Below are 26,056 nucleotides of genomic sequence, written 5' to 3'. Positions count from 1 at the left end.
TTGTTTATTGGTCGTTGTTGTTTCAGCTCTAATGTACTGTAGGTTTTGCATAATTTATACTCTGTTGTACAATGGTGTCCTGTGCAACACATTGTGAGCTTGTAGATGGGCCACATTTGGCGCGAATGCGTGATACACGTCAGGAATTTATGACGTAAGACACATGGGTGTGACCACATTAGTAGATCAGATTGTGTTTGTCTTGACTAGCCCATTGTGACATCACAAGGTGACGTTGGAGTGTGGATTAATTTGTTCCTTAAAAGCACATCACAGCTGAGAAGTTGTCAGTTTAATCGAAAGAGAAGTGATTAGTACCGAGACGAGTACCATAAAGCACTTTCAGAGGACTTGACGATTTGTAAACATGGAGGATAAGGAGTGGGCTGAGAGAAAAGCCCTCTTGGGTAGAACATCATCACCGTTACCACCCAACCCGAATACTGCTGTTACTATAGCCGTCTCCCCTCGCACCTTGTTCAACATGGTAGAAGAGAGCGAAATTTATAAGAATGAAGGAGTAGAGAGATACATAGCCTATCAGGTGGAGCATGAAAACGAGATTATGCAGCAGGGAGATTCCTTTCCCTTTGTCCAGGCATTGATGACAGTCAACTTGAGGCTGAGGGAACTCTACCCAGACAGTGAAGAGGTGTTTGACATTGTGCTGATGACTAACAGCCATGCCCAAGTTGGAGTCCGAATCATAAACAGCATTAATCATTACAATTTGACAATAGAGAGATTCTGCATGACTGGAGGGCAGAGTCCCATCGGCTACCTGAAGGCTTACAATACCAACCTTTACCTTTCCAAGGACCCTGACAAGGTCACTGAGGCAATTGAAGCGCGCATTGCCGCTGCCACAATGTTTTCACCAGAAGAAAGGGAACAAAGAGAGTTGAGTGAGACCCAGCTGAGAGTGGCCTTTGACGGAGATGCTGTGCTCTTCTCGGATGAGTCTGAGAGAGTCATTAAACAAGGTGGCTTGGACAGGTTCTTTGAGCACGAGAAGAAAAACGAGGATATTCCTCTTGCCCAGGGTCCCCTGAAGGGTTTTCTCGAAGCCCTGGGGAAACTCCAGAAGAAGTTCTATGAAAAAGATCAGCGTATTGACTGTCCCATCCGCACTTTCCTGGTCACAGCCCGCAGTGCAGCCAGCTCAGGGGCCCGTGTCATTAAAACACTAAGGAGCTGGGGCCTGGAGATAGACGAGGCTCTCTTCGCGGCTGGGGCCCCCAAAACTCCGCTCCTGAAGAAGATAAGACCCCACATCTTCTTTGATGACCAAATGTTCAACATTCAGGGGGCCAAGGAGGGCGGAATCGCTGCTGCACACGTACCGTATGGTATTGGACAGGAGAAGTACTATAGTCCTTCTAAGGGGAAACTAGGGCTTGGGCTTAAGCAAGAGATGAAGTGATCTTCCACTGGAGTGAATGCTGACACCTGAAAGATCTGAAAACACTGCTGCATAATAAAAAATACTCCTCACAGTTCATACATTGTTACACAGTAGAGAGAAGAGAAGACAAAAGAAATCGCTTAACTTTAAACATGGTCTCTCTATTTTGGCCACGTCATTATAGGCAAAAATCTTCAAACATTTTCAGAAATAGCAAAAAATAGAAGGTCCACAAGCTCACAACGCTTCGAGAGCTCGTAGAATATTTTGGTACTTTAATGGGACACTGTTGTATGAAATATTAAATAGGGCTAAAGTGGTTAAATGCTGTTTTTCTACTGATGAATGCAGAAGACAAATCGGTCCCCCCTCCGCTCCAGGGGAAATCATTCCAGTATCATTCCAGTCACCAGGAGGAAGATACCTCGGCAAGGCTAAATAAGGGGGTTCTTACCAGGCGAGCCCCTTTTTATTTGTTGATACGTATTTTTTATTTTCTCATGAACTATTTTTTGTTTGACCTGGTGTTTTTATTCATTATTTTTTCAGCATTCCTCCTTTATTTATGAGAGAGAGAGGGAGATGACATGCAGCAAAGACCCTCAGGTTGGATTCAAAGTAGAAGAAGTTCTAAAAAGAGATTTGGTGTAGAGGGAAAAGTCGAGGCCAAGATTGACTCCTGGGACACCCCGGTCAACTACGTATATTGCGTTTAAGTGGTAAAAGAAAATATCTTTCTTAACAGGTTTTTTATACATTACAAACCAGATCTACCTCTCATACTAGTGTGTGATGATGCTTCACCATTAGTAGGTACAGTGAGCCCACAAAGAAAAATTCCTGATCGCTTTGTTTGTACAGTATGTGATGTGGACAACGTCCTCTGGCCGTACCCAGCACAAAGACATGATGCTGAGGCTCATATAGTGGACTGACAGAAGTTATGGATCCAGGCTTCACACAGCCATGTCAACATTATTTGCTAATTGAGAAATTTTAAACCTTGTGTATGGTTTCTGAACTGTGTTTTGAGAAGTTTGATATTTTTGTTTGTTTATTTTTTCTTTTTTGTTAGGTGGAGACATATTGTAATAAATAGGCTTGGCAATGAGAGAATATTGTCATAATACCAATGCTGTTTTGGGCAACCATGTAGTCATTTTGGTTTGCCTGAAGAGTGTGCTTACGTGCACACTCAGAGCTGCTCCAGTGCAGACGTGTTCCACCCATCTTCCAATAGATTGCAACCGTTCTCGTTTTTCACTGGAGATTTCCCCACAATCTTCTGTTATACACAACACCCACACCTATTGTGGTGCTATAGCAGCCCACATTTGCCCCTTTTAAGTTTTGAACCATAACTTATATAGAATCAAAAGCTCATAGGAGGTGAGCAGCCTAGAAGTGGGTCTGTCTGTGTGTGTGTCTGCGGCTAATCTCGCAAAACACTGGACTGATTAGCGCCACATCTCTTGTCTTGTGCATGTTGCCAGTAGGCCAAGTAAGAAACTCCCTGAATAGTTTTTACAAATATTGTTTGTGTGAAAATTTAAATTCACATTTTGTGAATGAATTAAGGTATCATATCCACCGTTCCACTGTCCCTCCATATTTTTTGTTTCATTAATCATGCACAGTTGCACACACTGCACTTTGTACTTTGCACATATTGTACATTGCTCCATTTAGATATTGTATACTGTATATCCCTATATAAACCGGTTGCTAAATCATTCTCCCATCATTTCTGTACTTTCTACAACCTGAAAATAACTTTTTATTCACAGCTGTTCACACAGCTGTATACTGTATTTTCTGCATATCCTCGGTGCTACATTATTCTCACATTATGTACATGTATATCAAACTTTTTTTTCCTTATTTTTTTCCTTGGCCATATGAAATCCGAGATCCACATTGCAGCCACGCCGGTATGTTGTTTGTAAGGTTCGTATTTTAAAGAGAAACAAAATTGAACACGGATTCTGATATTTTACCTATATACATGGAACTTAAACCTAATAAAAAAACAAAAAGCTCTTTCACTGTTCAATAGGACTTCAAGAATATATACTGTATAGAGTATTTTGACACTGTGGCCAGTAGATGGCAGTATGACACCAAAAACAACTTTGAGCAGGCTTGAGATTGAAGACTACAAGATCTTATGGGCACCAAGCCCCATCAGCTTGTTAGCATAGTAGAACTATTTATTTACAGTCAGTGCATCGTACCTAAACAAAGCTAAGTGTGACTATGCAATTGATAATAATGAGGAAAATATTTACCAAGTTTTAGTTGATTAGACTCCTTTTTAAGGCTATTATAATCTGCTGTTCTCTGTGTGTCCCAATGTACAAAGAAATGCCTTTAAGTGGTCTATCCTATGAAACCTGAAAGCAATCCAGTTCTCAGATCTTTACACTGGCTTCCTGTCTGTCAAAGAATTGCTTTCAAAATACTACTGCTGTTTTATTAAGGACTGAATGGTATAGAGCAGGGGTCTGCAATGTTTTTCAGCCCAAGGACCCCTTAGCTGACAGAGGGATGAAGCAGGGACCCCCATTACATATTGTATGAAATTGTGTTTCATATTAAACTTTTTCATAGATTTCATAGATTCATACTCGACTTGTTTGACAGCGCTACCACTGATCAGTGTATGTTGGATTCATGTTAATGTATTTTCAGACATTTAACCACAAACTGTCAATCATTTGTAAACTTTACCTTTCACCTTGTACTTGGGCTGCTCTTTTTCCCCTCTAAACCAAACCTCTTTGCCGAAAATAGCCTTCTGGAACAAACACAAAAATCTGCAGGTCTTTTAAATCAAAGCTGAAGACCTTTCTACTTGTCCCTGCTTTTTATTGAGGCTTATTCTATTTGAGAATTTTTATCTTCTGTATTTTAGCAATTGAATTTATTTTTATAATGTTTTTTTGGCACTTTGTCTTACTGCTCTTAATGGTTTAAGGACTTTGTATTGCCTTGTCCTTGAAATGTCCTACACAAAGAAACTTGCCTTCCCTTGAAGATTTATCATTCTACCATTAAGGGAATCGCACTTTGTAAACATGAAGTGGAAAATATACTTGAAGGTTTTCTATATTGTCCATGTGTTTAGTGGTATTTGATTTATAGAAATGAACAATCTAGCCATGTTTGTTTGTGCTGCTTTAGATCTGACCCCCTGCTTGCATGTATTGGTTTTCACATGCGTGATAGTGACCTCTTCACATATTAGTGTAACAGGTGACACCTGCAGAGGAAACTAGTTGCAGCGCATACATACCATTTTAGCAATGGGCTTGTTAAATGACTTGGAATATTTTCCTCATCATTTTGGAAATAACTTGCAATACATTCCACTTCCATCTCATTTGCATGTGCCCCTTGCAAGCTGCACAAGTGCCCCTATGTGTAAATAGTGAGGATGTTTACTTGTGTGTGGGTTGTACAAATTCTGTCAAACCTGCACTGAGATGTGCATATGATTATTACGATACCATTTTTGGTCAGCAGCTTATCTGTGGTCATGGCTCTATTAATTTTGAAAAGGTGTAATATTTATTGACCCTGAGCTGGACTTTGTTTACTTGTAGGAGGTCTGTTGAGCTTTCCATCCAAACAAGCTTCAGTTCAACATTCAAAATGGATGATTCAGAAAATGAGATCAGACTGACACCATATGAACCCAGTGTGCCATTCACTGTCAGGGCAGCTTGTTCCAGGATTTCCCCTTGCTGGTTGTACACAGCAATCCTCCTGGGTTTTAGTTTAACTCTGAGAATCTTCAGAAGCTTTTGAAGACTTCATTCTTTTTCTTAAGAATTTGATTTGAAAACATCTAGGTTTCTTCTTGAAATAGCCAGTTGGGAATTCTCAGCCCCATCAAAACATCTCACTGGACACCCAACATTGACATCTTTCAGGGTCATTCTCAGGCCAGGATTTATCAGTTCTTCTTGAATTGTCATCTCTATTCCCTGCCCTTGAAAACAAATGAAGTATACATTATTCAAATTCTTGATCAATTACAATATCTCCTGTTAATTGACAGATTTAAATGGCATTGGCGATGTATTGCAATTGTGAAACAGTCACTCCTGTTGCACTAAGTCATAGAGTTCCACAGACATGTAGTATAGTATAAGATCAGCCAAGGCAACACGCTAATGGGAACATCAATCTTTAATTGCATGTCGTAAATTCATATAACACAAGCATAATAGGAGTGCATCTAGAGCACACTGAAAATGTTATTCAACCCCAAACAACATCATCCTCATGCCATCGACTTTGACTCCTGTGAAGAATGATGATTATATAGCACAAAATGCATCTTGCATGGTGGCTCTGCATTTCTTGATCAACAAAATGGCAACATTGATCCCATGAGGTGACTTGCAACCCTCATGAAGGTCCCATGGTCTCTTGGAGTGTGAGACAGTCTGTTCTTGCTGTAATCGCCTGTGTAAAAACAAGTTAGCAATGCTTCGATGGCCCGACAATGTGCAGCCAGCATTAAAAACATACCCTACCATAAGAAATTAGCTATGTTTACAAGACTAGCCTCTGTTTTTGAAAACATGTACCACAACAGTATGTCTGTTTTGCCTTCAATAATATTAACTTTATTATTACATTGAGATGAGAATAGTATATTAGGTAATCATATATTTTAACGGCTGATTATTTGATTAAAATGTGTGATTTGAATAATGTCTATCTGTCTGAATCTGTGCAACCTATCAGTCTCCCACTGAGAGTCACTTCCAGTCTCTTTAATACCTCAATGCTTGCAATATGCATCTATTTAATTCATATTCTTGACATTGTTGACCATCACAGTGGTTTTGAAGTTGGCTTACACAGCAGAGGAAACAAGAACTTTTGTACTTTTGAATTTGAACTTGTCATGAATCACAATGGGTTTCGTCTGAAGGGGTTTTGGAAGAGGGGACTGTAGAAATTCAATGACCAACCTAATCCCCGCAAAGTGGTTCATGCACCATCTCTGTATCAAATATCCTTGTCATAATCTTGATTAGCTACTGAGGTTTGGCCATGATGGCCGAAAAAGCGAAGTGGTCGTCCATCCATTTGCAATTGGATTAGTGTTTGAGCTAACATTGGTGTTTCACTTGTTTAAGTGAGACCTCCATGCTTTCTGACTTAGCGCTGGTGGGAAGCAAAAAATAATGATTTTGCAGTGTAATTCAGTCTGACTAAATATCACTTCCCAGCCAGTGTCGAATGACACATTAGGAGAAAATAAATTGTGCAGACTTGAAATCAATGTTTTGCCTTGATGACCATCATGGTTTCTTTGTGAGCAGTTGAGGCTGTTGGTCTTTAGTGCCTCCCTGGCTTGCTTCTCTGTGATTCAGTTGTGGACACCCTTGGAATGGAACTACCTAGAAATAAGATAACCTGGCTTGTCTTTTTACTTTGTGTTTAAGTTCTTGCTATTGACTGAGTGAACAGAACCTAATAGGTCAGCATAGCTTGTAATAGAATAGTAGTATGTCCATTGCCCATTTACCCCTCAAAACTTTTGGGTTTTATGTGTATTCGCACAATTTCCTTTGGAGAGGACATATTAACACACTAATAACTCTTGAGAAATTAAAAGGGACTGCAATGTAGACATGGGACAGGAGTTGGTTTGAGTGGAATTAGGCCATGATGTAGGACATCAGATGCTTTGCTTTCATGGCTTGGTCACCCAGATTGATTAAGTGAAACCAATTGAGAGACACCATGTAAAATCGGGGCTGTTACTTTCATCTGGGTTAAACAGGGTCTTTTCATTTTGACATTTTCAAAGAGAACCCTGATCGAACTGATTAAAGCACAACTACTAACAGCTCTATCACATGTTTGACATGCATGGGAGTTGTTGTCAGGACTCAGAAGGACAGGCTCACTTTTACACCATTCTCAACCATTCTTAATTTCAAGAACCCCCAGTTTAATATGCATTTTATGCCACAGACCCCGATTTGATACAATTGTTTTCTTTTGGACCTCCATCTACACTGTAAATTCCTGTGTTAATTCAACTCAAGAGAGTGCACAAATTGAACAGAATTGACCATTTGGGTCCATTTAGTTCCTAACTATCAATCATTTAGATGGGGACCACCTGGAACCCCCCCAAGCACTCAAGCACCCCATTCAGAACCAGTCAGATACACCATGCCACTCATATAAAGTATATTTTTTAAGTTGTCTAACATTTGCTTTTTTAATTTGTTTAGTTGCCTGCTTGTTGGTCACTGTATCTGAGGCCACTTCAGCAACTTATGTCATATCAATTAATCTTGGGAGATGCCCTATTTGAACTCAATATCTATCATATGTCAATTATTTTATTGTGGTACATATATATCTTTCTCATTTTTAACCTTTATTGATCCCCAGAGGTAAATGCGCAGGTGTCATATCAGCAACAGCAGTGAGAATGAAACACAGGAGAGGTACAAGTAAGAGTAGAGTCTCAGATATCTGCACTGGATCTCTGAATGAGTGAACATATAATAATATAAAATTAGTAAATATAAATCTATCACTATAAATCTATCGGCAGTGATTAACAATATCAATCAACAATGAAAACAATAGGTTGGTATCAGTCTACCAACAATGAATATAAGATTGGATATGTGTAGTATCTGTCAACAGACCTTCAACAGTGCATATCTGGGTGAATATATGCGCAGTCTTATCAACAGTCTATGCGTGATTATAAGTACATTAGTTGCTGAAGCTTCAATTAAAACATCCTTGAAAATGTAGATAATCTCTAATCACAACTCTCCATTCCACTATGACTGTTTCACATAACACAGCCAAGTGTGGAGTGTGTCTTTAGCTTGTCAGTGTCAAATTAGTGGCGTCTAACTTAAATTCCACCTTGTAAAATTAGTTTGCAAGGAGGTTAACCTCCATGCTGGCTGAGGAAATTAAAGTGTTCATTAGATTTCCCACCAATTGAACCAAGTAGCGGACTGTTGCCTGAGCTTAGGTGTGGTTGGACACAGACTGCCATGCACATTCATGTTTTCATATATTTAAACGTCAAATTACATGTCAATTACATGTCAATTTAGCAATTTCTGTGGGGCAATGAATACGATTAAAAATTGCTTATGCTTAATTTATACACCGTTGTATGACGAAGTAAATCAGGAATTACATGTAACTACATTGCACACTTGGTCGCTCAACACACATCTTAGTAGAAATATACAGTATTTGACCAAATTGTGCTTTCCAAAGTAGTCAATATAGCAATAGTCAATAGCACCACACACAAGTGTTTAAAAAAAAACATTCTAGTGCAAAGTCAAGTAGTCTGTAGCAGTGTATATATAACTCCCTGCCAAATGATCAGTCACCACTATTTGATGTATTTATTTATGTTTTTTTATTTCATGACTGTTTTCTTTTTGCTTGTTTTAGTATTAATAAATGTATGTAAAACAAATCTTGTGCTGTCAATGACAATGGACTTGGATTGGATATAACTTTCTGTTCGATAATGCACAATAAGAAAATATTTTTGTTTTAATCACCCCAAAAAAACAGCAACTTTTTGATAAAGCTGTCAACTTATTCATTTTCTGGTAACGCGCACGTCGTTTAGTCAATGTCTTGTTGATGCATGGACAAGCTTATACCGTTATTTGGCTCAAGGAGACCATTTAAAGGCGGGAACGGGGAGGGAGTGTGATTTTGAGTGGGTAGTACTGTGTACAAAGCTGTGGGCCTCCACAGACCGTTGACCTCTTTCACACTCCCATAGATCCTGCTCCTCTGGCGGAGGAGAAAAGGAGGGATGAAAGGAGAGTGGGCTCAGTGTGAAAGAGATGGCACGCCAGGGGTCACTCTTAGCATGAGTTTCCACCATGACCTCAGATCACATGCTCCAGAAATTGTAGATAGTTATCAGAGATTTGGTGAACGCCACCCTGTACTAAGAATTTGCCTACTTTTTATGGCTCTGTAGGAGGCACGCCATCTAGAAGAGCGAATTCCTTGTACACACTGCCAGTAGGCTATAAAGAAGCACCTCCACACATTTTGAAATAACAGACTGAACCCCTGCCCCAATGTGGAGTCATATGTCATGGATACATCATAGAAGATGACTGACATCATAGACTAGCCACATAAAGTCGGAGATCCACAGGGGAGCCATGCCATTAGACCCCTTTAGATTCCTCTTTCCCTCTTTCTTTCTTTCTTTCTATTTCTCTGTCCGTTCGTTCGTTCGATCTATCTATAGGTATGGAAGTGAAGAGAAGAGAGTTTGAATGAACATAATGGTTATGCATCATGGACATTCCTTCCTCTTGCTGGTGTTGATAAATGGCGACAGTATGCCACTACGGACCCATATGATTTAGTACGTCTAAACGATTCCATCTGTAGACAGCCCATGGTCACAGTGTTGAGCGTGTCATGTGCTTCTCCAAAAGGCGCTCGAACCACACCTGTTATTTCTCTTTCTCTGTATTTTGCTCTGTCGTCCACGAGTTGTGCTATCTATCTTGCCCATATATTGGTAAGAAAGAAACATGAAACACACACAAAAAAAACATATTTGGCAGCATCAAGCCATAGCTCCTATATATTTTTGAAGTCAAACAGAAAACGACAGTAGATGTCCTGCTGGTTTACTATCGGAAGACAGTCCATCACTGCACACTGTGCTGTTTGTGAAGACACATCACATGATGTAAATCTTTTTGTACCAAGTTATGGAAACGTATATATATATATATATATATATATATATATATATATATATATAAAGCAGTTTGAATGTGTGGGTGCTCAACCGTGTTTGCATGAATGTTTGCAGATATTTTCGATCCAATCTGGAGGAGGAAAGAGTTTTTTAAAAGGGATGCTATTTTGGGGAACTACGCTGCTTATCAGGAGCCTGGAGGGGGTTATGACTGGCTTCCTAACAACTCTATCCCACTAAAGTTGGTTGGGCTCTTCTGGGTAATATTGCCAATATAGTACAATTTTCAAATTTTGGAGGATTGTTAGATCCATGTTTGCAGCTCCAATAACGTTTTCACCTGTGAGTTATTAAATGTGATTTTTAGTTTGTGCTCTGACTTGTGTGCCAGTGTTGCGCATCGAAAATAGCCGATCTACAATCTCACAATGCTTTGCAGCACGATGTGGCTATAGATCGGCTGTTTTCAATGCGAGCACGATGCGCAGCCAAGTATCAGGTGCAAGGGTCATGCTCCATACATGGTGCTGTCGGACTAAAAATCTATTAATGTGCAGTGCAATTACATTTGATAATGTTATCCCGAAGGCAATTGCACTCAAAATCAGGATAGTCTTGTATAGTAATACTGAGGTTAGACATTTTTCACACTGTTACAATGAACTCTGTGAACACTGTGAATTTCTCCAAACTCATTAAAGAAAATCACATGAATTTCAGGATCCTGTTCAATGTGAATGCCTGTGCCACATATGCATGTCATTCAATCACTGGTCAATCTCATGACTTCCATATATTGCTAAGGTCCTTGAGAAAATGTTGGCCAATAATTGCTCTTATGAATGATAACAGCGTTTTTGAGAGATTCAGTCATGCATGAGAGCTTTACACATCGTACTATTATACTGTACATAGCCCCAATTGATAAACAAGCTAGCTCTCCACCTCTCTTGAGCTTCACCGCACACCCACAGTCACACACTGGCAGCCAAATCAAGACAAACGTAACTAATACTGGCATTTTCTTTTGTTATCATGTCAAATGAAGAGGTAAGCACTAAGCGGTATCTAGTAATTACATTGGTTGTTACTTTTTGCTGGGATTCAGATCCCTGTAACAGCTATTCATTCTTGTGCTGTAAAATCTGCCATAACGCCAGTAGTGGGAAGCATATGTATGGGAGACGGAGAGTAAATTCTAAAGAGCGAGGGAGGTGCTTCAACAAATGTTAAATCTTGTTGCTTCCAAGATTATTGAAGGTTAATAATCTGCAAAAGAAAAAAACCTGGATACTGTAATTCATGCCTTAATCACATGCTGCTTGGACTACTATAACTCCATGTATACTCTGGCATTGGCAAAAACACACACTTCTGTCTATTTTAAATGTTCATTACATGTCATATTCTGCAATGGGCAAAAGGTAGGCTACAATTTGATTATCAGCCTTTCCAGTTGAATTAAGTCTACTGTCACATTGTGCGATGAAGAGGCTAAGACCTACATCAGATGATTGCAATTCTCCTCTGGAGCTTGTAATATCTCCAGCCATTTATTTATGACACTGCTCATAGAAAGATGGTCAATTATTTCCTGTGCTTTAACACATGAAACCCATAGAACTGCTGCAGTAGCCGTTTCTATTAGCACAAGCAATGGCAGTCATTCCATCCATCCATCCATCCATCCATCAAACACTTTGCTGGTTGTCCATGTAAATTGCTGTGGAACTTTATGTTCCCCAGGAGGATGAATCCTAACTATTTGAGTGACCTCATGCCCTTTCCTTTAGCATCATCGTCAGGCCAAAATGACCCTAGCGGAGAACATTTCCAATTGCTCACCAAATCTTTCAAAATGTATTGGGCAGATTGTCATAAAACTTGCTGAGCACCTTCAGTCTCACCAGAGGATAAATACAAACTATTTTAGTGACTCAATTACTTTCCTCTAGTGTCACCATCAGGCTAGATTTTCAAGGCATATTGTGGCTTTTTTTTGGTAGGCTACATTACTATATTTTCTTAATTTGATTTCCCCCCCCAATATGTTACTACTTATTGTACTGTATACTCCCAATTCTGCCTCTTACAATACTTTTACACTTTATTGATTTCATTTTAAGCTCCATTAGTGAGAGCGCGGGGGCTTTCAGTACTTTAGCCCTTTAAGGGTAAGGAGCAGTGTGGCCTTCTAGGATCTGCTAGTGGGGCTTAAGTCTTATTAACATGTTGATAGCTGTTATGCAACAGTCTCATGTTGACTATTGTCATAGCACCAGCCACACAGCATGAACATGGCCCACATTTTTGCACACCGACACTGTTGGAAACTACACCGGCAGCATGCATTGACTTGTTGATGACTGTCGCCGGCCCTGTAACACTGAACGGCCCATGGTGGCAAATCATCGTTTATGACTTTTTTGTTTTTGTCTTGTTATTTTTGGGGGGCTTTACTTGCCTTTATTGATAGTCCACAGTGTGTGACAGGAAACAGAGTGTGTCAGCAGGAAACATTGGAAACGTCCAACTGCTCCAACACATATTTGCAATCAGCCAATCATATGGCAGAAACTCAAGGCATTAAGTGTGTATACATGGTCAAGACAATCTACTGCAGCTCAAACCAAGCATCAGAATGGAAAAATGTTTGATTGAAGTGACTTTGAATGTGGCATTGTTGGTGATGCCAAACCGGGCTGGTGTGAGTATTTTAGAAACTGCTGATCTACTGGAATTCTCCCGCACACAACCGACAGAGCGGCTCCATTACTGACTGCAGACAGCCCAACACATGCACGCACGCACGCGCGCGCACACACACACACACACACACACACACACACACACACACACACACACACACACACACACACACACACACACACACACACACACACACACACACGCACACGCATGTTAGTGATATACATTAATACTTTTGTTGAGTTATATTTTTCTGCATTTTTACGGGGCCAGGCTTCCAGCATGGACCCGTATTGTTATTCGCATTATTCCATTTCTTCTTCTTCTTCTTCTTCTGCCGTTTTTGTCAGTTCTGGCTGAACCGTGCATACGCTTTTTATGAAACTCGGCCATATGATAGATGGTCATGAAAAACGATCAAAAAATAAATCTCACAATCTTTCGTCAAAAGGTGGCGCTATAGCACCCAGTTGAAAATGCCAACTTTGAACAGGTACAACTCATGCCCTGTTTTACCTACAGCCATAAAACTTCAATACACACATGCGTCTCCTCATGATGAACAACTTTCACGCTCTGACTTTTGACCTCTGACCCTTAGATCTCCCACCATTTCGAATTATATGAAAAACAGTTAAAACCTATCTCCTCCTGGGATTTTTGAGTAATCTGCACGAAACTTTTTACACATGAACTTTGGACCTATACCAAAAAACGTTTGCAAAATATCTTCCATAAGTGAAAAAATTAAGCTTTAATGAGCCAATGAATATTGCAGTTTTATGACAATTATTCATCTGCCCCTAACACATACATGCAGACTTACCATTCTTTGAAACTTTGCAGAAATGTAAAGGGCCATTCCAAATATCACTGAAACCAATCTTACTCCAATTGGTCAAACGGGGGCGCTATAGCAATTTTTTGAAAATTGAAACTTTAAACAGGCAAAAGTCATGCCTCCTTTGGCCGACAGCCATTAGACCTGCTTACACATGTGCCTTGACTAATGAGGAACACATCTATCACGTTGACCAGTAAGCACCGCCCTTAGATTGTCCGCAATCTTGAGCAGTTTGAAAAACACTTAAACCCAGGATTTTTCAGCTATTTGCGTGAAACTGTATCATCTGTGTGATCTCCTTTCACAGGCTCTTGTCTGTTGGTGGCTTCTCGCTTAAATGTGTGCCCCACAACCTGAAGGTCACCAGTTCAAGCCTCACTTGGTGCAGACTTCATCTAAGTTGCATTTCACACAACATGACTATCAATGAATACATCTGCAATTGTTAAAGGTAACATGAAATACTTAATTGAGTGTTTTTTACATACAGCTGATCTACAATCCCACAACTTTTCAGATAGCAATGAGAGTATGTTTTTTCAATGTATAACATACTTCATTGTGAAAATAGCCGATGTACAATCTGACAACTTTTAATGGTTTGTGAGCTTGTAGATCGGCTACTTTCACTAGTTTTGCTTCTGAGGAGATGTACAATTTCTTCATTAGTAAATGGTTTGTGAACGAGTGATCTTAGTGTTAGTGAAACAGGGGCTTGGGTCATGACAGAAGGCAAGCGTTTGTCATCCTCAACAGACAACATCAGCCTGGACAAAGCTATAGCACTATAGGTAGTGTTGCAGCTACCTAAGAGTGCCTCACGACCGCAAGGTTGCTGGTTCAAGCCTCACTTGATGCACACTCATTTAAGTTGAATTGCAAAAAACATGACTCAATGTATTCCGTTTCCATGGCTCTCTCTCTCTCTCTTCAATCTATTCCGTTTCCATGTCTTTCTCTTCAATCTATTCCGTTTCCATGTCTCTCTCTCTGTCTCTTCAATCTATTCCGTTTCTATCTTCAATCTATTCCGTTTCCATCTCTCTCTCTCTCTCTCTCTCTCTCTCTCTCTCTCTCTCTCTCTCTCTCTCTCTCTCTCTCTCTCTCTCTCTCTCTCTCTCTCTCTCTCTCTCTCTCTCTCTCTCTCTCTCTCTCTCTCTCTCTCTCTCTCTCTCTTCAGGGGCGGCCATAGCTGAGTGGTTAGTGAGCCCGCCTAGGGAGCCAGAGGCTCTGGTTGCCCCAGGTACGATTCCAGGCCAGGTCAACAAATGTGTTGATGAAATTTGTCATCGACACAAGCAAGACTCTTAACCCCTAATTGCTCACAGGCCCTCATTGGAAACAAGACCACAAGGACTTTCATGAACTGACCTGTTATTATCATTTCTCTTTCTCTCTCCTGGCCCCGTATTATCGCTGCTTGCAGCTATATTTGTTTTTGTTTTTCAGTGATGTATGCAGTTTCACTATTTGTGAAATATACAATTCAAATAAAATGACTTCACTTCATAATTGATGGTGGACCATGGATGTAACCTATTTGGTGCATGTGTTTATTCAAGCTGCTTACAATGTGAGAACAATGTGCATTTCTCTATTTCCGATGTGCAGTATATTGTCTTTCAGGCAAATTGAGCTACAACACTCAATATGACCTTTTATTTTTGGGTTAGGGTTATATATATAAAACTATTTTCAATATTATTGGTACCTTGGACACGCGCGTGCACACGCACACGCACACACACTCTGTTATGATGAAAACGTTCGACTACGTCCTTTGGCCCTTTGTTGCCCTCTAGTGGTACATGTTTAAAATTGATATTGACTATAACAAACGAAAGGGACCCAACATCAGTGTTTGGTGGGTTGTACAGTGCTGTACAACTTTGATTTGTAAGTAAACATTTTGAATACAGGACTTTTACTTGTAACAGAGTATACATACAGAACAACGTCACTGAACACTGATCATGTATGTATTGTTGCTGTATATGTATGTTTATTTGATCTAACCAGTTTCTCTATCCTCTACCTCCTTCAAAACCACCATGAAAGAGCACCTGTCTGCAACTAGTAACTGGAACTAGTAAAGTCCTCTAAGCTTAACACCAGAAATATTTTTTAATTGAATTGGTAATAATGGATTCCAATATTAGGCTATATACAGTGCTACACACACACACACACACACACACGCACGCACGCACGCACGCACGCAGACAGACAGACAGACAGACAGACAGACAGACAGACAGACAGACAGACAGACAGACAGACAGACAGACAGACAGACAGACATAAAAGACATAAATTGTATATTATAGACCTTTTTTTGTTTATTAACCAAGCTATGGTCAAGCTATAATGGTTTCCTTATTGGTGGACAGTGATGCTGGCATTACGTGTGTGTGTGTGTGTGTGTGTGTGTGTGTGTGTGTGTGTGTGTGTGTGTGTGTGTGTGTGTGTGTGTGTGTGTGTGTGTGTGTGTGTGTGTGTGTGTGTGTGTGTGTGTGTGTGTGTGTGTGTGTTTATATTTATAATTTCCATATAATACCAAAACGACGCGTTTAGATAGATCCTTGGTGGTGGTTTGCACACTTCCCTGCACCTCTCGATGAAAGCGCAGCGCGCTCAACAACATGCGCTGAATGCTGTTCTCGAATATCGATCACCCCAACTAACTCCCTAACATCACTATGTGTGTGACATCGAAAAACTGGGTCACATGTCGCAAAGCTTAAACGGAATCTTCTCATTTGTCGTCTGTGAAATCATCATTTCACTCAGGCAGTCCCTAATTGTTGGGGCCGGGGGGGGGGGGAGTGAAATCTCTGGCTATTCATTCTTCATTGTATTATCTATGCTTAATTATCATAAGGTCACGTCACAGAGTTCTCTCAGCAAACAGCTGAAAAGAAGAAGCAGACGTTTGACTTAGTTAAATAAGTTATATTATTATTAACATAACATAGGCCTGTAAATCAATAATTGTGGCCAATATATATTCCATCAGTCTGTTCTTCTGCAATATGCTGCACAACAAGTCAAATTGACCATATAGGCTATTTGTTTTGTTTATTAATTTAATTAATCAAGGGAAGGGATCGAGACCAAAACAATTTGTATGAACGTACTTGTTTACAATAATAAGATGCCTATATGAAAGAAAGTTATGTTGAATGGAGAAAGTAACCATGTGAAAATGTTCTCTCTTCAACTGAAGCCATTCAGTTCGTTTTTGTTGGTTTTCACCACAAAAGACATAATCCAATAACTGGACCTGAGTTGGGTCTACTTGGACCGCTTTCCCCCCTCTACTCTAATCTCTTCCCAAAAATATATCTTAATGGCTAATGGTATGCCCAAGAATATTGATGCTGGGTTTCAAGTGGTTAAAGCATGCGATGAATGGGGAGACAGAGGGGGGAAAGTGTTTGAAGGGTAACATGATATGTGGGCACTAGGGACATCTGGGCACCTCGATGTAAAATTGGCTATTTTGTCCAAAATGTTTTTAAAAAATAAGCTAAGTATACATGATTAGAACATGCTTAAACATTCGACAAGTAAGGTCTAATATGTGTACAATTACACATTGCTACAACACCATGCAACATCCAGTCATTTCTGGTCATAAACAAAATTAAGCCTGATAATGATGTACCATGCATGTTCACATCATGTATACTTGACTTACTTTTAATTTTTAACATTTTGGATAAAATAGCCAATTTTACATTGAGGTGCCAGGATGTCGACCCTAGTGCCTATCCTGTATCCGTTTGAAGGCCCCTTTAACGTTGTATTTGGTGCTCGGGCCATTGGCTGGGGGAACTTCCCCCTCATGAATAAAAGACAGACTGGCAGCCTATCAGAGCACGGCGTGGGCCTCGCCCCTCCCCCGGCTGGATGCAACTAAAAGTTCTCCACTTAAACTATAGCACCCTGGTGCTCCGGCGGACTTCTACTCATCAAAAACTAAGACCTTTTAGGAAAAACGCTGCAAAGAATTAAGCAACATTTGCCTGCTCGAGAGTGTAAGGGACATCCCTCCCTCCCTCCCTGCACACACACTTTCTGATTCTTGTCTTTATTTTGGTGCATGACCCCCCCCCCTCTCCAACCTGCACAACTATAGTTGTTTTTAGCGCATGGAAGGAAGGAGCATCAGTTACATTTTGAGAGTTGCACGCGTTGGATGAGTTTTCTAATTCCCCTCGCTGTGTTGCTCTTCATTTATTGGGACAGTCCATTATATTTTCATATTGTTAAACACATTTCGCCGACAAGTCTGGACTTGGTTTGGGGCGTAGAGAGAAGCTCGGCTGTGTTATAACGCTATAGAATGTCGTGTTTGCCAGGATCAGTACCACGAATGATGCGACCGGCGCCTGGACAGAACTATCCCCGCACTGGCTTTCCTCTGGAAGGTAGGAGCTTCTTTTGCAATATATCTGCAATCCCTTTTTAAATTGGATGGGGAAATACTCTAAATAGTTTTTGGCCTATATGTTCTCGAGTCTTAGGCCTATCTCTAAACAGTACACTTTGTACACTTTCGGAGTCACAAATGGATATATTGATACTGAGCATTGTACCGTGTAACAAGATATTTTTCGGAGTAGATACACTCGTAAACTTGGATTTGAACTTGAAAATATCACATTAAAAAAATAAAATAAAATGGGCTACTTGGACGAAACCGCAGCTGTTGTTATAGGCCAATTATATCATTGTCGGATATTTTATAATCAGGAGTGTGAATAGAATCTATAAGGCCTTTTATTTTTTACTTATTATTTTTATTTTTTACAACTACATTTGCATGTATTAGTCGTCCATGATATGTGAGCGTCTCTTCGGTCCAAACTTCGTGCTCAAGTGGCCCCAAAATTAAATCCCCAGGAACACGGAGCTCGAAGATCCTGGGATTTCCTCGAGTGTCCTGCTGCGGGAAATTAAAATAAAATACACTGCAAAACGAAGAATCAAAGGATTACATCAATATTTGGACAGCATGACGGTGAATAATGAGACCACGCTCTTCCGGCAGGACTGGGAGCCTTCAAGTGCTTTGTGATTAATGCCAAATCCAGCACAGGCCACCATTCATTTTCTATACTACAGGACTCAATTATTTCTATAAATTAGAGCGCATATTCAGATAATTATTGCACATATATAGGCTTGTGACTAAGCTTATAGAGTGGCTTTAGCCGATTGGTGGCGTGCTACAGTTGTATCAGACGTAGGCCCTATAGATTTTGGTAACATATGAAGCAAACAATAATATATATGTATATAATATATGTGTGTGTGTGTGTGTGTGTGTGTGTGTGTGTGTGTGTGTGTGTGTGTGTGTGTGTGTGTGTGTGTGTGTGTGTGTGTGTGTGTGTGTGTGTATATGTATGTATGTATGTATGTATGTATGTATATATATATATATATATATATATATATATATATATATATATATATATATATATATATATATATATATATATATATATACATATAGGCTATATGGGCCATTGGTTCTCAAAGGGGTCTTTGCGGGGCGTACCAGGGGGTCCCCGGCAAAATGAGTTAACATAGTGTCACAATCATTTTAACCACTTTAACCATATTTTATACTTTGGCTATTCAAAGATATCTACAGGCTCATATATCTGCTATGAGCTTGTAAATCTGCTATTTTCGAAAAATCTTGCACACATTTTTTTTTAGATGGGGGGCCTGCCATCTGCAGCCAAATACATATAATTTTGGGGGTCCTTGACATGAAAAGGTTTGAGAACCACTGGCCTATAGGCTATACACATCATCAGTGTTAATGCATCCATTTGTAACTATATTGTGTACAAATGAATTATGTCCACACTCAGAGTTAATATAACCCTCAGGATGCCTATAACGAAATGGAGAACCCATACCTTGAATGCTGCAGATATCTCTCTAATGGTGCCAATGACTTCTCACCAGCTCCTTGTGTGTGTTGTGTGTACACAGTGTCGACGCCCCTGGGTCAGGGTCGAGTGAACCAGCTCGGCGGTGTGTTTATCAACGGGAGGCCGCTGCCGAACCACATCCGACACAAGATCGTGGAGATGGCCCACCACGGTATCCGGCCGTGTGTCATCTCCAGACAGCTGAGGGTCTCCCACGGCTGCGTGTCCAAGATCCTCTGCCGGTACCAGGAGACCGGCTCCATCAGACCCGGGGCGATCGGAGGCAGCAAGCCCAGAGTGAGAATATATTTAATGAATAGACTATTATTATTTTTACTATTACTATTATTATTGTTATTATTATTCGATTATATATATTTTTTAATCATTATTATTAGGCTATATTATTTATTGACAGCTAGGCACAATCATCAATCATGATGTTATTACTGGGGAATAGCCTAACTTTGTCCTACCGTAGGCATATTTCTCATTTAACCACTGTCTGTGGTTAATAAAAAAAAAAAAATTGACCAAATGTAGCCCACAGACAAAATAGTATATGGACGAAAAGTCCAAAGCCTTGTTGTTGAACTCAAAAACTTGTAGTAAACATTTCCATTTTGTTTCTCCTCTCCCTCCTACGTTCCTCGCTCTTTCCCGGGCTCCTCGCTGCTCCTTTCCCCGCTCCTCGCTGCTCGTTTCCCGGGTGCATTTCTCCATAAGCAGCAGACAGCAACGCCCGACGTGGAGAAACGCATCGAGGAGTACAAACGAGACAACCCCGGCATGTTCAGCTGGGAGATCCGAGACAAGTTGTTGAAGGACGGAGTGTGTGACAGAAGCACAGTTCCCTCAGGTGAGGCCTCTTCTGGTAAGACACGTTTTTTAATCCCCAAATATATTTCTCCTTTTAATCCAATTAATTTAGGCAATATAGGCCTAATGAATTTGTAAATTGTCTATAAAGTTCTGAGCAAAATTGAGACTGGGGTTGCCATCCAAATACAGGACAAATAAAGGTATTATTATTATTCAATTCAAACTTTATTCCAGACACTCAGGGGGCCCATAGAGTAGGCCTACATACAAATAATAGACAAACACATAATTATTATTTTTGTGGTAGTAGTAGTATAGTAGTAGTAGTAGTAGTAGTAGTCGTAGTATTGGCTTCAATGGCTCGTTATAGGCTATTATTTATTTTCTGCTGTAAAACTAGATCATGTTTTAATTTCCATTAGATCCATTAGCTTACCATAGAATACCATTCTTGCAGTGAGCTCAATAAGCCGTGTTCTGCGGGCTCGGTTTGGGAAAAAGGACGATGAGGACGATTGTGATAAAAAAGATGAAGATGGCGAGAAGAGAACTAAACACAGCATTGACGGGATTCTCGGCGACAAAGGTAGGCCTACATTTATTTAATGCGTGCATGATGGTGCTTTCAAAGTCATCATTTGAAAAAGAATATGCAACTGAGTCATGTGCTGGATGGAAACTGATGAGAATTGGGAGTAGGTCTATATAATTGTCGTTTTGTCAACATGGAAGTCTCGATTATTTTCCCTCTTAAGATGTTTGCCAGCAAGAGACAAGAGCTGCTTAATTATTTATCATGATCTTTGACGGATTGCATTGGGGACCAATATACAGCCATTTGCACAACAAACTCCTCCGGCGCTGGTTAAACGGTCCCTTGAAACTGATACTGACAGGTGACCAATGTGACAATCAATATCAATTACCGCCAGCAGGCGACAGTTCGTCTTAAACCACAGGGGCTGTGAGTGCGAGGCAGGCGTTTAAGGTCAATTTCATAGAGCTATATGAGCTATTGATAATAGGGCAAACGGTCGGCTATTTGGTTATAGGCTTAATTTAGGGGCTTTTCTGATTCAAATAACTAGGCCAGTGGTTCTCAACCTGTGGGTCGGGACCCACATGATTTTTTTTGGGGCGGGGGCGGGGGGATTCCCAGGTGACAGTGTATTGAATTTGAAAGTGTAATTTAAGGACTTTAATACCTTTTTAATACCTAAAATAAAAAAGAAAGAAAGAAAGGAAAGAGGCAAAAAATGTGAAAATAGCCGATACAAGCTCACAATGCCTATTGTTTGCAGGCATTGTGAGTTTGTAGATCTGCTATTTTCACAATATTTATCTGTGGAACCAAGTCAAACTAAATGTAATGCCTCAACTCCTACATTCCAAGTGCTTATAAGGGTGGGCCGTGGGGGGTCCCCAGTTCAAATATGATTATATTGGGGGGTCCCCAGTTCAAATATGATTATTTTGGGGATCACGACATGAAAAGATTGAGAACCACTGAACTATACTCGTAAAATAGGTCTATATTTTTGCTGCATGTAAAAAACATTTAAAGCCACCAATGACTTAAACATTATTTTAAAAGCAATATGACACATGAGTTAGGATTTATTTTCTTTGAAGGGGGAAAAAAAGTTTGTCTTCAACCATGCATGCATGCCATGATCAAACATTTCATTGCGTAAACGGTGGCACAAAACCTGGACGTGTTTTCTTTTTGCACTTGAGCATGAACTTAAGCCTCCAGACTTCTCCATTGAAGGGTCCAGATCCAGATACAAAGACAGACCCCTCAGAAGCACAGCGTCTAAATTAGAGGCATGGACCCTTTTCAAGAGAATCAAGAGGGATTTATGTGTCACTTGTAGGCTACTCACTTACACGCAGCGAAATGTTTCATATTTTGTCAATATTTAAAAACTCATAGAGGGACAGAAAAATATGCAAAAGGATAATAGTGAATAATATAATAATATAGTGAATTTTGAATTTGATTTATTTTCTCTCAAGTATGGATATTCAGGAGACTGTGATGGCTGAATATTGACAATTATTTGTGTTTTATTCTCTTAAATGTCACACCAATGGCCTACCTATAGCCTTTATATGCCAGGTTGAATGACATGTCTGTTTTTTTCTTTTGGTTTGGAGTTTCTTTTAAACATCGTCTCACTCAACCCCCGTTGAGTTTTGTGCTGCACGTTTTGCTTTTGGTGACGTTTTGAAGCCGAGTTATTATCAACTGTCCCCTGTTTTTAAATTCTTTAAAAAAGAATCTGTCTCTGTGCTTGTTTCATTCTATCACCCGGCCTGGCATTTAATAACGTTAAGACTTATTACAGCTCGTAATGAAACCGGTGTCTGTTGAATGGGCGTCTATGTTCGAGAGGGGTGTAATAGCTCGCAGGCATGGTAAGAAATGTATTTATCCCCTATCAGCCCCTCACTCTCAGAGTTTCAAGCACACACGTTGTGTTGAAGGGGTTTAAAGCAGATTAAATTGAGCCTTTTATTTCTTTTCACTTTCATGTCTATCCGGCTTCACTTCGCGGCTGTAGCCCGGGGCCCAAATTTATGCGATTTTTAGTTTTCCCTTTCAGTTGTTTAGATGATGTTTTTATATTTATTTCATTTGTTTTACGAAATGTTTTAAAGCTATTATCCATACAACAATCTCGCCCAAATCTTGGATAGAGCACTTCAAAGTTATTCCGCAGGCAGGGTTCAGATGGTCAGAACGGGAGTGAGATTGCTCATGGGGTCATTGAGTTTTCCCTGTTATATCACTTTCAATTTGACGTTCGCTTAAATTGCTTGACATGAGAGGATCCTGTGCAATGGAGGGTTCTGGCCCCAATGAGCAGTCTTTGGCATAATTGCAAGTTTAATAAATGTTGAAAATTAGACAGCGATGGGGGAAATGGCAGTATATGTAACGGTATATCCGGGTGGCTATACAGCATAATGTAATGGATGTTATATATGGGCAATGCGCATTCTGCGCAAAAGCTTTTACTGGAATTCAGAATCCACTTATTGCTCTTAAATTGGCCAATAGGCCCTATAATGCTTAGGCCAACCATTTTAAAGCCTGCATGGTGGCCTATATTTTCTTAGCCCAGTCAGTCTCTATACATACAATCGAAAATAACAATATAACCTACTTTGCCATGAGGATGCTTCCCCGGGGATGGGTTTGCTTTGCCTACTGTCAATAGTCAGAACAATATTGGCTTTGATTAAACCAATATTGCAGACATGCCCACCCAGTGTAGCCTGCTTGATGGAAGGACAACCGACACTTGAACAAACCGCCGGATTACCTGAGCTTCTCGCTCTAATCAAATTGGGAGCAGTCGGGATTTGCGATGGCAAGAAGCCAGCGTAGGGACAGCAAGATGTCAGTCTGGTAACAGACTGCTGCTGTTTAATCTCATTATGGATTTAGTTTAACATCTTTGAATCGATTAGTGTGCTCAGGTGTACGAATTACACGAACTAGCCGATATGCAGGTGTATGGCTATACAAAAGGTCAGGGCAGGCAATGATTTTACATGATTTTCCTCATACGCAGCCTATACTGTTATTATAGACTGAATTTTATATGTGTCCAAAAATAAGCATAAGCTTTGATAGAAAATGGGAAAAGAGAGAGGGAGAGGGAGAGAGAGAGAGAGAGAGAGAGAGAGAGAGAGAGAGAGAGAGAGAGAGAGAGAGAGAGAGAGAGAGAGAGAGAGAGAGAGAGAGAGAGAGAGGAGAGAGGGAGAGAGGGAGAGAGAGAGAGAGAGAGAGATTTAGCGAAAGTGTGTTGAAGTTATTATAACATTTCTTCCTCGGGCGTCGAGAGTTATTTAGTCTACTCTATACCATCTCCACTTTCTCGCAGTGGTTTTTGCTGCTGGGTTGAAATTGAGGGAGACCCAAATGTTGTGTGTAGATAACACAATCATCAGTGCCTCGTCCTGTGCTGTGCATCAATGTATTCAACTGGGATTAACCTCCCCCTTTACCCCGCTCGGCCGCTGCCTCTCTCTCTCTCTCCAAAATGTTATTGGAATTTATTTTACACCATTTTTTATGACATGGTTAAGGAAAAGACAAGATGCTGCGTGCGTGGGCTTGAATATTATTATAATCATATTTATATTATATTGTTATATAGGCCTATGTTATTATCATGATGTTATCATTAATAATAATATGAATACTACTACTACTACTACTACTACTACTACTACTACTACTACTACTACTACTACTACTACTACTACTACTACTACTACTAATAATAATAATAATAATAGGCTAATAATAATAGATTGATCGATCATTTTAGGCTATATTGTTTCAAAAGCTTTCTTAAATATTTTTTTGACCCCATTAGGTAATCTAAAAATAAACCCGTGGATATGAGGGGAGCATTGCTCCATGCTCCTAAGCACCACGTCATAAAATGGAGCCTATTCAAATCATTTGTGGAGCTCAGTTCCTTCACATCAAACAACCGTTTAGTTGAGGATGTCCGCTCAATCAGGGGTCAGAGGCCACTATAGGGAGGGGAGATGCTTCCATATTTTGTTATTATATTGACCTTTAAATTTGATTACTTCTGGAAAAAAGATCTTGAATAGGCTATATGTATATTGGCTTAGTGGAAAATTAAAAAGTAGGCTACTTAATACTCAAATAGGCGGCCTACTTAAGTTTTGAGGTAGGCTACTTTTTTAACTTGTATTTCTATTTAATTCTATTCTACTATCAATTAGAGGCAAATATTGTACTTTTTACCCCACTATACAATTATTTAACGTGGCAGATTTAGATGATTAATAGTTGCAACATAGGCCTACATTAACCGATAAATGATTATTTACAATCAGCCAGGCTGCAGCATTAAAGTGATGATGAACATAACGGATTACAATGATTTTGAAAAGTAACATAAAAATGAATGCATGACTTTTACTTGTAACGGAGTATTTTGTGGTATATATAAAAAAGAAAATAAATCTGAGTAGGCTACTGCTACCCACCAGCTGTGCTGACCCGTCAACCTGGGGCGGACCTGGTGGTTGTCATAAAGGGGATTTCACGTGGTGTGTTTTCAGATTTATTATTACATTATTATTTTTTTAAGAGAAGAGGAGGAAAAGGAGGTGAGGAAAGGAAACGTCTAGGCGACTAGAGGAAACTGAGAGGCTTAATGGAGCCTTTGATCCTTCGGTGCTTTCGCTTATCAGAAACATTGGTGGAGACACCGCCACAATGGGACTTCATCATATTACTGGGTGCCAGCGCCGCTTTCAAGCCTGCCCGTCTATTAATTAAAACTGCGGGTCGGGACCCCCAGGGGGGTCCCCACATGATTTTTTGGGGGGTCCCCAGATGACAGTGAAGTGATAAGTTATGGACTTTTAAGACCTTTTTAACACAGAAAAAGAAAGAAAAAAAATACCATTGTTGCATCAAAAGTGATCAACAAACTATACTATAAAAACTGGTCAAACATTGGCCAAATTGTCAAATTATATAAGAAACAGGCAAATTGTGAAAA

The 26,056-nt window shown here is 39.9% G+C and overlaps 2 protein-coding genes across 5 annotated transcripts in view; both read left to right on the top strand.

Moving 5' to 3' along the window:
• Window positions 1–472: 472 nt before the first annotated feature.
• LOC311054148 (cytosolic 5'-nucleotidase 1A-like) lies at window positions 473–1,423 on the top strand (the record flags this gene model as incomplete). Its single annotated transcript, XM_084070027.1, has 1 exon — window positions 473–1,423. Exon 1 carries the CDS (start codon window positions 485–487, stop codon window positions 1,421–1,423), a length of 939 nt encoding a protein of 312 aa, XP_083926153.1. The 5' UTR covers window positions 473–484.
• A 16,497-nt stretch (window positions 1,424–17,920) lies between these two features.
• LOC311053481 (paired box protein Pax-7-like) overlaps window positions 17,921–26,056 on the top strand; it is an 80,094-nt gene continuing 71,958 nt past the window's right edge. The window contains exons 1-4 of one of the 4 annotated variants that reach the window (XM_084069057.1): window positions 17,921–18,152; window positions 19,732–19,967; window positions 20,400–20,529; window positions 20,950–21,078. In XM_084069057.1, coding sequence (XP_083925183.1) covers window positions 18,068–18,152; window positions 19,732–19,967; window positions 20,400–20,529; window positions 20,950–21,078 — 580 coding nt within the window. In that variant the 5' untranslated portion in view covers window positions 17,921–18,067. Of the gene's footprint in view, window positions 18,153–19,731; window positions 19,968–20,396; window positions 20,545–20,949; window positions 21,079–26,056 lie in introns of all 4 variants that reach the window. The other 3 variants (XM_084069055.1, XM_084069056.1, XM_084069054.1) reach the window with 3 other exon arrangements.

This window comes from Gymnoscopelus microlampas (assembly GCF_963454915.1).
Source record: "Gymnoscopelus microlampas genome assembly, chromosome: 10".
In the NCBI taxonomy this organism is placed as follows: domain Eukaryota; kingdom Metazoa; phylum Chordata; class Actinopteri; order Myctophiformes; family Myctophidae; genus Gymnoscopelus; species Gymnoscopelus microlampas.
Note: the sequence above shows the minus strand (reverse complement) of the source record. Positions and strands in the feature narration are given on the sequence as shown.